Below are 13,430 nucleotides of genomic sequence, written 5' to 3' on the forward strand. Positions count from 1 at the left end.
CAGCAGAAAAGAATCCGACTAGGAACCATGAGGTTGCAGGTTCGATCCCTGGCCTCGCTCAGGGGGTTAAGGATGCGGCGCTGCTGTGAGCTGTGGTGTAGGTCACAGACACAGCTTGGAACTGATGTTGCTGCGGCTGTGGCGTAGGCTGGTATCTCTAGCTCTGATTGGGCCCCTCGCCTGGGAACCTCCATACGCCATGGGTGTGGCCCAAAAAAGTACACACACAAAAAAGGAAGACATATCTGATCTGGCTCTGCCTAAAGCCAGACATATCTCTGCTTTGTGCTAAATGACGGAATGAATAATGGGAACGATCCTCTACTTTAATTCCAGAGGAGTGGCATAGCATAGGTTTAACTATTCTCATACTCGTTCATTCATTCATTCAAGCAATAAATACATATCGTGTGTTTTTCACGAACAGTACTAAGCTGAGGTTACATGTCATTTAATCTTATTTAATCTTCACAAGTATCTTATGGTGTTGGTCTTATAATCACCTTGATGTGACATAGGAAGACACTAATCTGGGCAGCACGACTAGATTCTCACCCCACACCTAACATCATAAAGCTAGTGGTGCAGAGGCTCAAAATGATCTGACGTCCATGATTTTGAACTCTGCCTCCATAAATGGAAACAAGAAAAGAAATGAAGCATGTTCAGAAGAACCAAGTTACTTTACAGAGAAAGAGGCCCTGGACTAATTGGCGTGTGATTCGAGGAAGCTGAGGGTCTTTTTTTCCCTTTTTTCTTTTTCTTTCTTTTCTTTTTTTTTTTTTCTTTTTGCCTTTTAGGGCCACACCTGCGGCATACGGAGGTTCCCAGGCTAGGGGTGGAATTGGCGCTGTAGCCACTGGCCTACACCACAGCCACAGCAATGCAGGATTTGAGCTGTGTCTGTAGAATTACACTACAGCTCACAGCAATGCCGGATCCTTAACCCACTGCGCATGGCCAGGGATTGAACCTGTAACCTCATGGTTCCTCGTCAGATTCGTTTCCGCTGCGCCACAACGGGAACTCCGGAAGCTAAGGGTCTTTAAGCACTGGCCAAACAAACCTGTACTTTCCAATCTCCAGGGGACTCCTTAGAGGGGTTATTCATAGAAAGACACAAGCCCAGATGGAGTCTTGTAAGTCCCTTCTTCCCCTGTGCTGCAGTGCACGCTCTTTACATGTAACTTTAAAACAAAAAAACACGTTCATGCCACAGTAGCTGTTAAGCGTGGGGTCAAGTTGCCTATGTGTACATTCAAGGAATGATTTCCCCAGAAATATATTATTAAGCACGTAATGCAATGTTAGAGAGAAAGTGGGGGGAAATGCCTGCAGAATTCCTATATAGCAAGGGCAATAAAAACACAGCTGGACAAGGTGAACCAATAAAAAATAGGAAAAAAAAAGCCAGTCACCCCAGATAGTCGAGCAACTTGGGCCTTGTAGAATTTCTCTACCTTAGGGGACACATCCAAAGACACAACACATAAAAACACACGTTACAAGGACAAAAGGGAAGAACTTGGTCAATACTGCCGGGCTATCAGAACTTTCAGGAAGAGAAGGGCACTAGGAAAGAAAATGTAAAAGAGAAGCCATAATTGTAAAAATGGCTCCACAGAGGGGCCGATTTGTGGTTCTTTTTTTGAGATTATAAATGGATCTTAGACAGCTTTAACCTAAAACAGGTGGGGAATTTTTTTTCTTTTTTTTTTTTGGCCTTTTATTTATTTATTTTTGTCTTTTTGTCTTTTTAGGATCCGAGCCACATCTTCGACCTACACCACAGCTCACGGCAACACCGGATCCTTAACCCACTGAGCAAGGCCAGGGATCGAACCTGTGTCCTCATGGATGCTAGTCAGGTTCTTTAACCACTGAGCCATGACAGGAACTCCCGATTTGCGGTCCTTCTAATGTGACTTGATGACTAAGGAAAACAGAAGAAAATGGTATGGAGAGTGATGGCATGTCCTAGAACAAACCTGCTGCTTTGGGAGGGTGAAATGAACCCTCAGCAGCCACAGAGGAAACAAGAATAGTCTTTGGCTTGTGTGACTACAAAGGTGTGTAGTCCTGCAAGAAAGCCTTCCTCTAGAAGAAATGTGGAAATTAAGGGGAAAAAAACAGTTGTAAGACAGAACATTCCTGGGACCCATGAACTCTCAAATTACAGATAATAACTTAAAGGGTTCGTGATAACTGTATCTGAGTTGTCCTGGCTCTCAATCTAGAGACCGAGGTATGCTCTTTGGAATTCAACTGCATATCAACAGCTTTTTTTTTTTTTTTTTCCTTTTTTCTGCACCCATGGCATATGGAAGTTCCCAGGCCAGGGATCAAATCCAAGCTGCAGCTTCAACCTACACCACGACTATGGCAATACGGGATCCTTAACCCATGATGCCAGGCCAGGGATGGAACCAGCACCTCAGCAGTGACCCGAGCTGCTGTAGAGACAACACCAGATCCTTAACCCACTGCTCTACAATGGGAACTCCCAACAACAACTAATTACGGAGCATTTTCCAGGTGCCTGGAAATTCTGCTAAGAAATTTACATGTGCCATCTCATCAAACCCTCACTTTGCAGAGGAGGCCACTGACGCTTAGAAAGTGACTTCAGCCAAATCACACAGGTACTAAAAAGACAGCTGGGTTTGAGCCTAGGTATTAGATCCAGAACCCTGCCTGAATCACAGACATTTCCCTAAAAATAAGTCAACAGAAGTGCCCTGGAACAAGGCAGCATTTTAGTTTTTCTATCATCCCCAACCCTTAATTTTCAAAACAATGCCAACCTGGGCATAACATTTGGAGTCCTCCCCCCCCCCCACCCCCCCGCCCCCAGGCGCATAGAGCCCACACTTACTCCATCGCGTGTACCCTCTTGGACACCACTTACCAGCAATGACAGTGGGTTTCCGCAGTTGAAAAGCCTGGGAGAACGTCACCTCTTCAAGGCTGCATTTCAGCAGGGACTGCCCTTCAGAGGGGTCTCTAGACTCCCTGCTGCCCAGAGAGCCTCTGCAGCAAGTGCCACACAATAAGCACCTGCCAGTGGCAAACTTCTCCGGTGCACAGAAGCTACAGAGATGCCAAGGCTGTTCATTGTCATCAGTAATAATAGCCAATGCTGACTACCATAGTCTCCAAATGCTCCAAGGGTCTTTGATTATATTATCTCATTTAATTTTCACCATGAGCCAGTGATGCCCATTTTACAGATGAAGAAACAGAGGCTCTGTTACCAATCCAAGCATGCATTAAGACTCAAGAATGTTCACATTGAACCCTATGCTTCCCATTTTATCATATTTGTTTCTTTTTTTTTTCTTTTTCTTTTCTTAATTCTTTGTTGTCTTTTTAGGGCTGCACCTGCAGCATATGGAGGTTCCCATGCTAGGGGTCGAATCGGAGATGTAGCTGCCAGCCTACACCCCAGCCACAGCAATGCCAGATCGAGCATCATCTGCACGTACACCACAGCTCACAGCAACACCGGATTCCCAACCCACTGAGCGAGGCCAGGGATCGAACCTGTGTCTTCATGGATGCTAGTCAGACTCGTCTCCACTGAGCCATGATGGGAACTCCATCTTTTTTTTTTTTTTTCTCTTTTCAGGCCTGCACCTGTGGCATATGGAAGTTTGCAAGCCAGGGGTGGAATCAGAGCTGGACCTGGAGCCCATCCCACAGCCACAGCAATACCAGATCCAAGCCACATCTGTGACCTATGCAGCAGTTTGCAGCAACGCCATATACTTAGCCCGCTGAGTGAGGCCAGGGAGTGAACCTGCATCCTCAGGGACCCTATGTCGGGTTCTTAACCCACTGAGCCACAGTGGAAATGCCACATTCTTCCCATTTTAAGAAGTCCAGAGATCTCAGTAAAGGGATTGTTTTGCCAACATCCTATTCTGTGATAATTTCCCCAAAAGTCCATTCACTCGTTCAATCATTCATTCAGTACACTTTTATGGGGCACCTACCTTGTGCAAGTTTCTGTATTAATCTGAGAATTCGGCAGTAAAGAAAACAAAGCCCCTGTGCACAGGGAGACAGCATTCTAATAGGGGATGACAGACAACAAATAAACAAGCCAACACATATTACAGAATTTACGGTAGCTTGGAGATACGATCTCTTGGAGCCAGAGGGATGCTCTGAAAACAGAGATGGGGAGGTAGAATGAAGAGTTTTTCCTAGTAAGGGCCAAATAAACCTCATCTGGAATATGCCTTGGTACCGAGAATGAAAGTGACTAGGGTAAGTGGTCTACATACATAAATGCGATGGCCAAGTCCTACTTTCCTCCTCAGACATAAAAAGCTCTCCGCTCCCTTCGAGGTCTCGAGGAAGAGTTACAGCCCCCAGCCCAGGGATGTTTTCTCTGTAGCAACACAGTGTGCCTGGGCCATGAATGGGTTAAGGTGGCTGCGTGCTGCCTGGAGCGCGCGTGCGAGCGCGTCAGGCGTTCTAAGCATCCTTCATCTTCCCTATCTCCCGGTCCTAGGCTGTCAATCAGCTGTCACTTGCCCGCACATCAGCAGTGCGTGCACATCACCAGGCTGTCAGCAAAGCAGCTGATGAGACTCGGCTCTAGACTGTCAATCATCTTTGTTTCTCTTCTCCGCTAGGAAATATTTTGGCTCAGAGAAACAAAGAAACCTGGACAACAATGGCTGGTAGTCAGGCGTTTACTCCGGTACATGAATATCAGATCTGAAACAAGCTCCGATCTCGACTCATCCCCAAATGATGCTGGGGTCGGGGGTGAACAGAGGGAAGATTGAGAATCTGTTTTATGAGTACAGGCTTTAAAACTGTAATTCTAGTTCCCTGAGCAGACCCTGATGGATTCACACACACACACACACACACACAGCGCGGGAACATAAAACAATGATAACTTGAAGTTATCTGAGCTTATGCCTCAGAAAAAAATAAGGCACAGAGGATGGATGACTGCTTGGTTGGAGATTATTCACCATTGATCAGGCAGGCTTTTGGGGAGAGAGTAATTGTGGGATTGCTGAGTTCATTTATCTCCTGGGGAATTCTGAAACGGCAGCCTCGGCATCCGACTCTCTCCCACTCTTTAGGGCGTGAGGCTGCTTGGGGGCACCCACACACAGAAAAGCCAGTGCACTCGATGAAGTGGGCTTGCCAGTGCTGGCAGCAGGCATCAGTATGTTGAAAATAAAGGCATTCTAACGGTCCCTTGTCTGGCATACTAACTGCCCCTCTCACCCAAAACATTTATTAGAAATGTCCCCACCTCTAAAAGCCTGCAGTCTACCAAATCTAGAGACGCTCCCGCTCCCGGCAATGAGTTTCATTTAAGCAGCACGTCCAAGCTGTCCTGCTCTCCTATTTGCCACGTGTGCAAAATCACCACATGCGTAATAGCATAATTAATCAACTCATCATGCAGTAGCTCCAAACACTGCTAAATTGTCCAAAGTCCTACAAAATTAAAGGGGGGGGGAGTAAAAACCTATTGTACTCCAGAGCTTTGAAATACATTTAACAACAATCAGATCTTTCCATTGTGTTTATCAAGATCCCTATTTCCTCTCATCTACCCAGTGCTCTGCACCGACCCGCTCAAACGCACTGTGGCTGGTTCCATCATCAGCTCCCTGTTTGGAAAGCTTTCTCCACTGACAATCAGATCCTTTCATATGGGCAACCCTGATTTCTGGAAACACACCGCCCTCTGATCTAACCAGACTTTAATTGCTTTTGTGCTGACGTACCTACGCCTCTTGGTCTTACGGCACAACTGGCAAACCTGATCTCTGACGAGTTGGCTGAACCTAATCAGGACAGATCAGCTGTTCCCCAAGGAGCCACAGGCTGTAATTTGAGGATCTTTACAGAGTCCTCCGTCGCGGGAAAGACAAGGAACTATAAATTCTGCCAACCCTAATCCGAAATCGTGTGTTCACAGCAGCTGGGGTCTCCCCCCACCCCTAAGAAAAGATAACGCTTGTCCAATAAATACCTGAGATAATTGATAAGAGGGAATTAGAAGGCTATGGCTGGTACAGTGACTGTGAGATTTATTGTTTTGTAAAGGAAACTTCAGGAGCGGAACATTCGGTAGGACATGTGAGCTGCCGAGAATAAAGAAGGGTCTCGAGGAAGCAATGGGTGGCAACTGTCCACAAATCAGCTCCCACTTATCACCGGGTGGCTTGGTTCAGATTTGTCTTCCTCTCTAAACAGCCAAGGACCCAAACATTCTAAGCCGCGAAGGAGCCGAGTCAGGCTGCCACCCAGTGACAGGGGCTTGATCGGCGCCAGGAGTGCAGGAATCCCGGTCAGCCCAGCCACACTCAGCTACTCTCACTGAAGACCCCTGCGGTCTTCTTACAGGCGCAGAAAGAGAGAACATTAGAGAAAATAAACTTCTTTCTTACTGTATCGCTTTGGTCCATCTTCCAAACAAAATGAAAGGGTTAATGTGGCGTCATCTTCAAAAAACTCAGTGGCAAACGCATCCCACCAGAGGTTGTCGCTATCCTGCAAAGAGACAGATCATTTATTTCACAGGCAAGAGCAGAAAATCTCTCTGAGAGGGAAAGAAAAAGGGACGAGGCAGAAAAACCCAGTCCCTGCAGGCTTGGGACTTAGCATACGTGCGTGGGTGCGTGGGTGTCCTCCAAGGGGCGTGAGCCGGCGTGTGGTCACTCTTCAAATTAATTACCTCAAATGGGGACCCAATTCCAATGCAAGAACCGAGGGAATGCAAAACGAATGGAAATTAATTCCCGAGGACATATTTGGGGAGATTTAATCAACGTCTTCTGGAACACAATGTGACATTTTTTTAAGAACGGGGTTTGCAGTTAATATAAAATGCAGTCGGCTTTCTCTCTCCTCCCTCCCTCCCTCTCGCTCTCTCTCTTTTTGTCGCTCTTTTAAGAGGACGATTTTACAAATAGAAATTTCCGTATGACAACCAGGTTGAGGGGATCTTTATTGAAAGATATTTTATGCAAAAACAAACAAGCATTGCATGCGGCTTGGAACCTCGCTCTATGCACATATCCCTAGAAAAGATACAGATAGTGCTACGTGGATTCACGTAGGGAGATGAGTGTGTGCACAGGGGACTGTCACCGGCCTGTGGATTGTTCTCGAGGATGGGTTTAAGATTACACACAATCACCAGCTTGTTATTAAAAGTTATTAAAAACAGGCCGGTTCAGCAGAAGGCAAACCATACCCGTGAACTCTGTGTGTTTGTCTTGGGTGGAATGCTTCCCTTCCACCCAATCCAGAAAACACTATGACACTGGCCCAGTTGAAGGCCCTTAGGATCCTTGCTCATCGTCAAGGGTGGGGGAAGGGCCTCCTCCAACAGCGAAGTAGGAGGGTTAGCAAGTGTTAAAGGGGATCCTACCGGGCCTCATTCTCTGCGTAGCGCTCCAGAGAACCCCCCGAATTCTTAAGTGCAGCCTTTTTCCAGAGATTTGTGTGTTCGTGCCAGATCTCGGGGCGAGACGTTTCCCAGCTGGCTGTCAGATGGAGGAAGGACATGGAATCCGTCTGCTGCTCCCCCCTCGACGGCCCCCTCCCTGGGGCCCTGACCAAGAGCTCACCAGCTTCTCTCCTTCCCATTAAGGCATTCTGCTTATGACAACAGCAAATTGTTGTCGCTGGCAGGCCTCGGGAACAAGTGTTCAGTCCCGGTAAGAATACTTAAGGGGCCCCTGAAGATTGACGCCATTCCTCTTTTCAGAAAAGGAGAAGCTTGGACAAAGGAATTTTTTTTTTTTTTTTTTTTTGCTTTCTAGGGCCACACCCGTGACATATGGAAGTTCCCAGGCTAGGGATACAGCTGCTGGCCTAACGCCACAGCCACAGCAGCGTAGGATCCGAGCCGCATCTGCAAACTACACCATGGCTCACAGCAATGCCAGATCCTTAACGCACTGATCGAGGCCAGGGATCGAACCCACGACCTCATGGTTCCTAGTGGGATTCGCTTCTGTTGTGCCATGACGGAACCCCAAATGAAATTTTTGGTCTTTTCTTCTCTGGCCTCCTCCCAATCACTGTACCAAAAGCCAACACTTTCCTCAGTAAAACACAGTAAATATAAAACCCCCCGGGGCGTCGTGGCTCCACTTGCAAACAGTCCCCACCGTTTTCTCTTTTCAGAAGCAAATATTTATTGAGCACTTATTATGTGCAGGCACTTGAATATGGGGCAGGATATGGGTCCCCACCCTCAAAGCTCCAAGGCCACTGGCAGGAAACAGCGGAGTGAGCACCAAACAGGCAGCCTTGAGACCATGGCACAGGGCCCGGGTGCTGCGGAAACTGTCAAAGCTTCTAGAAAAATCCGTAAGCTTGGACGTGGAGAAGCATCTGGGGAAAGAGACCCTGTTTGGAAGCCTAGATACACAGGTTCCTTTTATTTTAAATTGCTCTACGGATGGAACAAGAATAATAGTTAACATTTATTGAGTGTTTACCATATGCCAAGCACTATTCTAAGTATTTTATACCCGTTTTCTCACTTGCTCTTCACTCCCACCTTCATTTTTAGTTTTTGGCTGGTGTTTTGTCTGTTTGTTTGTTTTTCCCTCTTCAGTACAATATAAGTTTCTTGCTGAAGTTCTTTTTGTGGCTCAGAGGGTTAAGAACCTGATTAGTATCAATGAGAACATGGGTTCAAGCCCTGGCCTTGCTCAGTGGGTTGAGGATCAGTCATTGCCGTGAGCTGTGGTGTGGGTCGCAGACATGGCTGGGATCTAGTGTGGCTGTGGCTGTGGTGTAGGCCAGCAGGTGCAGCACCCCACAGCTGGGGTGTAGGTCATATCGCTGGCTTGGATTCAACCCTAGCCTAGGAACTTCCATATGCCATGGGTGCAGCCCTAAAAAGACCAAAAACAAACAAACAAAAACAAAATGAAAGGAATTAATATATGCTTCTTTCAAACAGGAGCTCTGTTTTGCCCGCTGCTCCATTTCCTAGGCCCCAGAACAGCATGGAGCCTGCGGTATATTTTTTTTAATGGCTGCATCCATGGCATATGGAAATTCCCAGGCCAGGGTTGAATCCAAGCCAGCGATATGACCTACACCCCAGCTGTGGCAACACCAGATCCTTAACCCATTGTGCCAGGCCAGGGATCAAACTCATGCTTTCGAAGTAACCCAAGCCGCTGCAGTCAGATTCTTAACCGACTGCGCCACAGCAGGAACACTCCGAGCCCAAGGTATTATTCAGGCAAAGCTATTCAGTGAATGGACAGAATTGCTCATATTATCATCTTGGCTTTACAACTGCAGAAATAGATTAGGCAGGCGATGAAGGTAACTTGCCTGCGTGTGCTCAGCCAGGTAAGGAAGGGGCTGGGATTTAAACTTGGACCACTGGGCATCTGAGACCAGCCCCAGCCTCTGCCCAACTCCTTTCTCTGGCGTCTTGGGGAAGGCAAGGGCTGGGATTCAGAAAGAAGCAAGGGACATGGAAAAGGGCCTATATTGTCTCGAATTAGTTTCTCCTTCCAGCTCTTTGCTCCGCTTACTGCCAGGTCACCAGGGCTTATGCCCAGGAGGTGGCCAGCATCGGGCTGTAGGCAGACGGTGTTATGTCCTGTGGGCAGTCCTCAGACCAGGTGCATCCTGACACTGCCTCGTCCCTGCTACGTGAACTTGGACAGCTTCTTTCAGCCCCTGAGCCTGTTTCCTTCCCCAAACATTAACATAATATAACAACAACAAACATAACTCTCTTGCACAGGAGGTGCAACAAGAGTTATATTAATAACTCTTCTTGCAAAGTAGAAGATTCAATAACCAGTGGGTATAACTTGCCCCGGAGAACGCCTGGAACACAATGCGGAGCAATACAGGCCCCTTTCCTGCCTTTATCTGCCATCTTTAATATCAGTTCTCAGGCATGAAACAGTCCATGTTCTAAAGAACTCTACATCAAAAATGTGTGTAAATCAAGCCTGTTTGCAAATCACTGCTCATCACCCCCTTCCTCGGCCCCAGTAGCTGTCTAAGACACAGTGAAAACTCCGACTGGAAATTCATCGACTCTCTTTGCCCTGTTAATTGTTCCAAGGTGCAGTGACTAGATCAGGTCCTCCAAGTTCCTATCATCTAACTCCTAGCTTCCAGCACATCTGCTGGCAAATGGACCCGTCAATGGTAAAAAGGCCAGGGAGAAGCCAGGCTCTGCCAAAGTCACTGGGAGAAGAGAAAGGGTCTGGAGTTCCCATCATGGTGCAGTGGAAATGAATCTGACTAGGAACCATGAGGTTGCGGGTTCAATCCCTGGCCTCGCTCAGTGGGTTAAGGATCCGGTGTTGCCATGAGCTGTGGTGTAGGTTGCAGATGCAGCTTGGATCCGGCGTGGCTGTGGCTCTGGCATAGGCCAGCGGCTATAGCTCTGATTAGACCCCTAGCCTAGGAACCTCCATATGCCATAGGTGAGGCCCTGGAAAAAAAAAAAAAAAAAGAAGGAAAGAAAGAAAGAAAGGATCCAAGATACAGGAGGTGCGAGGAGGGTCTGTGAGCAGCTACACGGGGTCCAGGGGCCAGACAAGCCAGCGGTGGCAGAGGTCGTGGGAGGGGGGTGGTCATTTGCTTCAAGCTAATGGTAATGGAACGTGAGATGAGTCAGTGTCTCAGCAGATGTCAGAACAGCTTTGTCAGAGAAGGTCACTCGGGTACATCTGCGCACACAAATCAATTAGCTGTGGTCACACATGTCGGAAGAACACTCCCCAAATAAAAACATAATATGTACTTTCACCATGCCAGAGGCAGAATAGGTACAAGAAGAATATATATATGTATATGTTTTAGCTGATTGAATGAATGAATAAATGGAGCTCCTTTTTGTTCAATCAAAAACCCAACTCAAGAAGGTCACTCTACCCAGTTTTTGTGAGACCTAGTTGGTTGACCCTACTTTGTCTGTTGGCCAATATTTTTAAACTGGCATAAAATTTTTTGGATATACTTTACAACTGCACATCAGTGACCTGAGCCACATCAGTGACAACACTGGATCCTGAACCCACTGTGCTACCAGGGAACTCCTGGCTATATTTTTAAGCTGTAATTATCAACCGTCCCCCCGACCCACCACACATATATAAAGCTTTTGAATTGGTGCTTAGTTATGATGGTGGAAAAAAAAGGGAATTAAAAGGAGTAAGTTAAGAAAAAAACGACTAAAGGTCAAATACAGGCCCATCTTGACTTTTTTCTGAAGGAGGCAAGTCATGGAAGGAACACACACTTGGGGAACTCTAGCAACAGTAAGACACATAACTCAACACTTTCCAAGTTTTATCCATGCATTGAACCATCTCATGTTCGCAACTGCTCCCAAGGGGCAGAGCAGACAGCCTTGGAGAGAAGCCTTAACGTCTATGCTACACTGACTTCAGCATATGAATTCTGCCTCTTATTCACTGGACGACCTAGGTCAAGTCCCCTGACTTCTCTACACCTGTTTGTTCATTTGCAGAGTGGGAAACAATCTCTTCAGTGGACTGAACTGTTTGTAACTAACTGCCTGGCACATAGTAGGTGCTCAATAAATGGCAGCTATTATGATCATTTATTACGGTCTCCTTTGACCCTAAGATATTTATAAATAGAGAAGCCGAGATTCAAAAAAGCAAAACGCCTCGGTAAAGATCAGGCAGCTAGAAAGTGGCCAAGCCGAAGGTCACATACAAGTTGGCCTAATTCTAGTCTATTTTTAAAAACAGGTTTAATTTCTGGAGAGCAGGTTTAGGTTCAGCAAAACTGAGAGGAAGTTGCAGGGTTCCCACCCTGCCTCAGCAGCACACATTCATAGCTTCACCCATCATCTGTACCCCTCACCAGAGCAGCAGATTTGTTGCAATGGATGAACTGACCAGTCCATGTTTTTCTTTTGTTTTCAAATAACTCTGCTTAAAAAGTGATTTCCACCCTAGGTTGAAAGAGGAAATTCTGCCCCAACAGATCTCCTTCTCCACTTCTCCCAGATTTCACCCTCTTTCCCCAACCTTCCTGTGGTTTTTTTCTGAAAACAAACCTCCCCTTTGAACACCACTTCCCTGCGTTTGGCTGGCTGGTTAGTTCCTGAGATCAGTGAGGCAAGTTTATGGAAGAAATTTGCATAATAACTAGGCCAGGAATCCAGGCAGTGGCTGCAATGCAGCTACAAAGACCTGCGCAGAACCAAACAGGAAATCTCTGGTGGGAGGTCTGATCACGTGACTGGTGCCACACAGCTAACAACCTCATGGATCATAGACAATGATTTAAAAAAAACAAAAACAAAAACAAAAACGAAAACAAAAACCTGTGCCTCTAATACTCAACTTCTAGATGCCGGCCACGTAGATAATCTGAACCTTGCAGAAGAAGCCACATGTGCTCTACTTGGCCACATATGAGTAAGTCAAAGAGACCAAGAAATGTAACAGAAAATGGTCCCGATTCTGATGCAGTCCTAACAAACATTTCCGCCTCCTGATTGCAAACTTGGCGCTTCCATCAATGGAGAAGTAGAAGAACCAGGAAGTTCCCTTGGGAAGTGGCCACACACGGCTAGGGCCACCAAGCTGCCCAGTAGGAGGCTGTGTGCATAAAGTTTCCAAGGCTGTTTTGTGAAGCAAATATTCCAAAGAGGAGCTCACGAAGTCTGCCTTCCCCAAAGGGCTGGAGGGCAGCCAGGATGCTTTGGACCAATCTCCGTGCAGATAACATCCTCAAGTCAAATGAAGGAATGGCCTTGAGACTGACTAGTCGGTCAAGCAATCAACCTCTCAGGACTTGGAGGTAAATGTTATGATAAATGCCCTTATGTACTCCAATGTTCATTGCAGCACTATTTTCAATAGCCAAGCCATGGAAACAACCTAAATGTCCATCGACAGAGGAGTGGATCCAGAAGATGTGGTACATATACACAATGGAATATTACTCAGCCATTAAAAGGAAAGAAATACCAGCATTTTTAGCAACATGGAGGGACCTAGAAAATATCATGCTAAGTGAAGTCAGTCATACAATGAGACACCAACATCAAATGCTTTCACTGACTTGTGGAATCTGAAAAAAGGACAGAATGAACTTCTTTGCAGAACAGATACTGACTCACAAACTTTGAAAAACTTATGGTTTCCAAAGGAGACAGTTTGGGGGGAGGTGGGTGGATGTGCTGGGGTTGTGGGATGGAAATGCTATAAAATTGGATTATGATGATCATTGTACAACTATAAATGTAATAAATTCATTGAGTAATTTAAAGAAATTAAAAACAAACAAACAAACAAAAAAAACAAAAAACAAAAAACAAACCAAGAGCCTCAGGTCTTGTTCTGGGTGTGTGGGGTGGCTGTGCATGTCAATTTCTACCAGACAGAAGAGATACAACATTTGGTGGT

At 46.3% G+C, this 13,430-nt stretch overlaps 1 protein-coding gene across 10 annotated transcripts in view; it reads right to left on the reverse strand.

The window, feature by feature from the left end:
• The window catches only part of LDB2 (LIM domain binding 2), a 395,302-nt gene that overhangs the window by 244,670 nt on the left and 137,202 nt on the right, over positions 1 to 13,430 (reverse strand). For all 10 annotated transcript variants that reach the window (XM_047798535.1, XM_047798533.1, XM_047798534.1 and 7 more), the window contains exon 2: positions 6,432 to 6,534. In XM_047798535.1, the coding sequence (XP_047654491.1) occupies positions 6,432 to 6,534 (103 nt within the window). The remainder of the gene's footprint in view (positions 1 to 6,431; positions 6,535 to 13,430) is intronic.

The sequence above is a fragment of the Phacochoerus africanus genome, chromosome 10, assembly GCF_016906955.1.
Source record: "Phacochoerus africanus isolate WHEZ1 chromosome 10, ROS_Pafr_v1, whole genome shotgun sequence".
In the NCBI taxonomy this organism is placed as follows: Eukaryota; Metazoa; Chordata; class Mammalia; order Artiodactyla; family Suidae; genus Phacochoerus; species Phacochoerus africanus.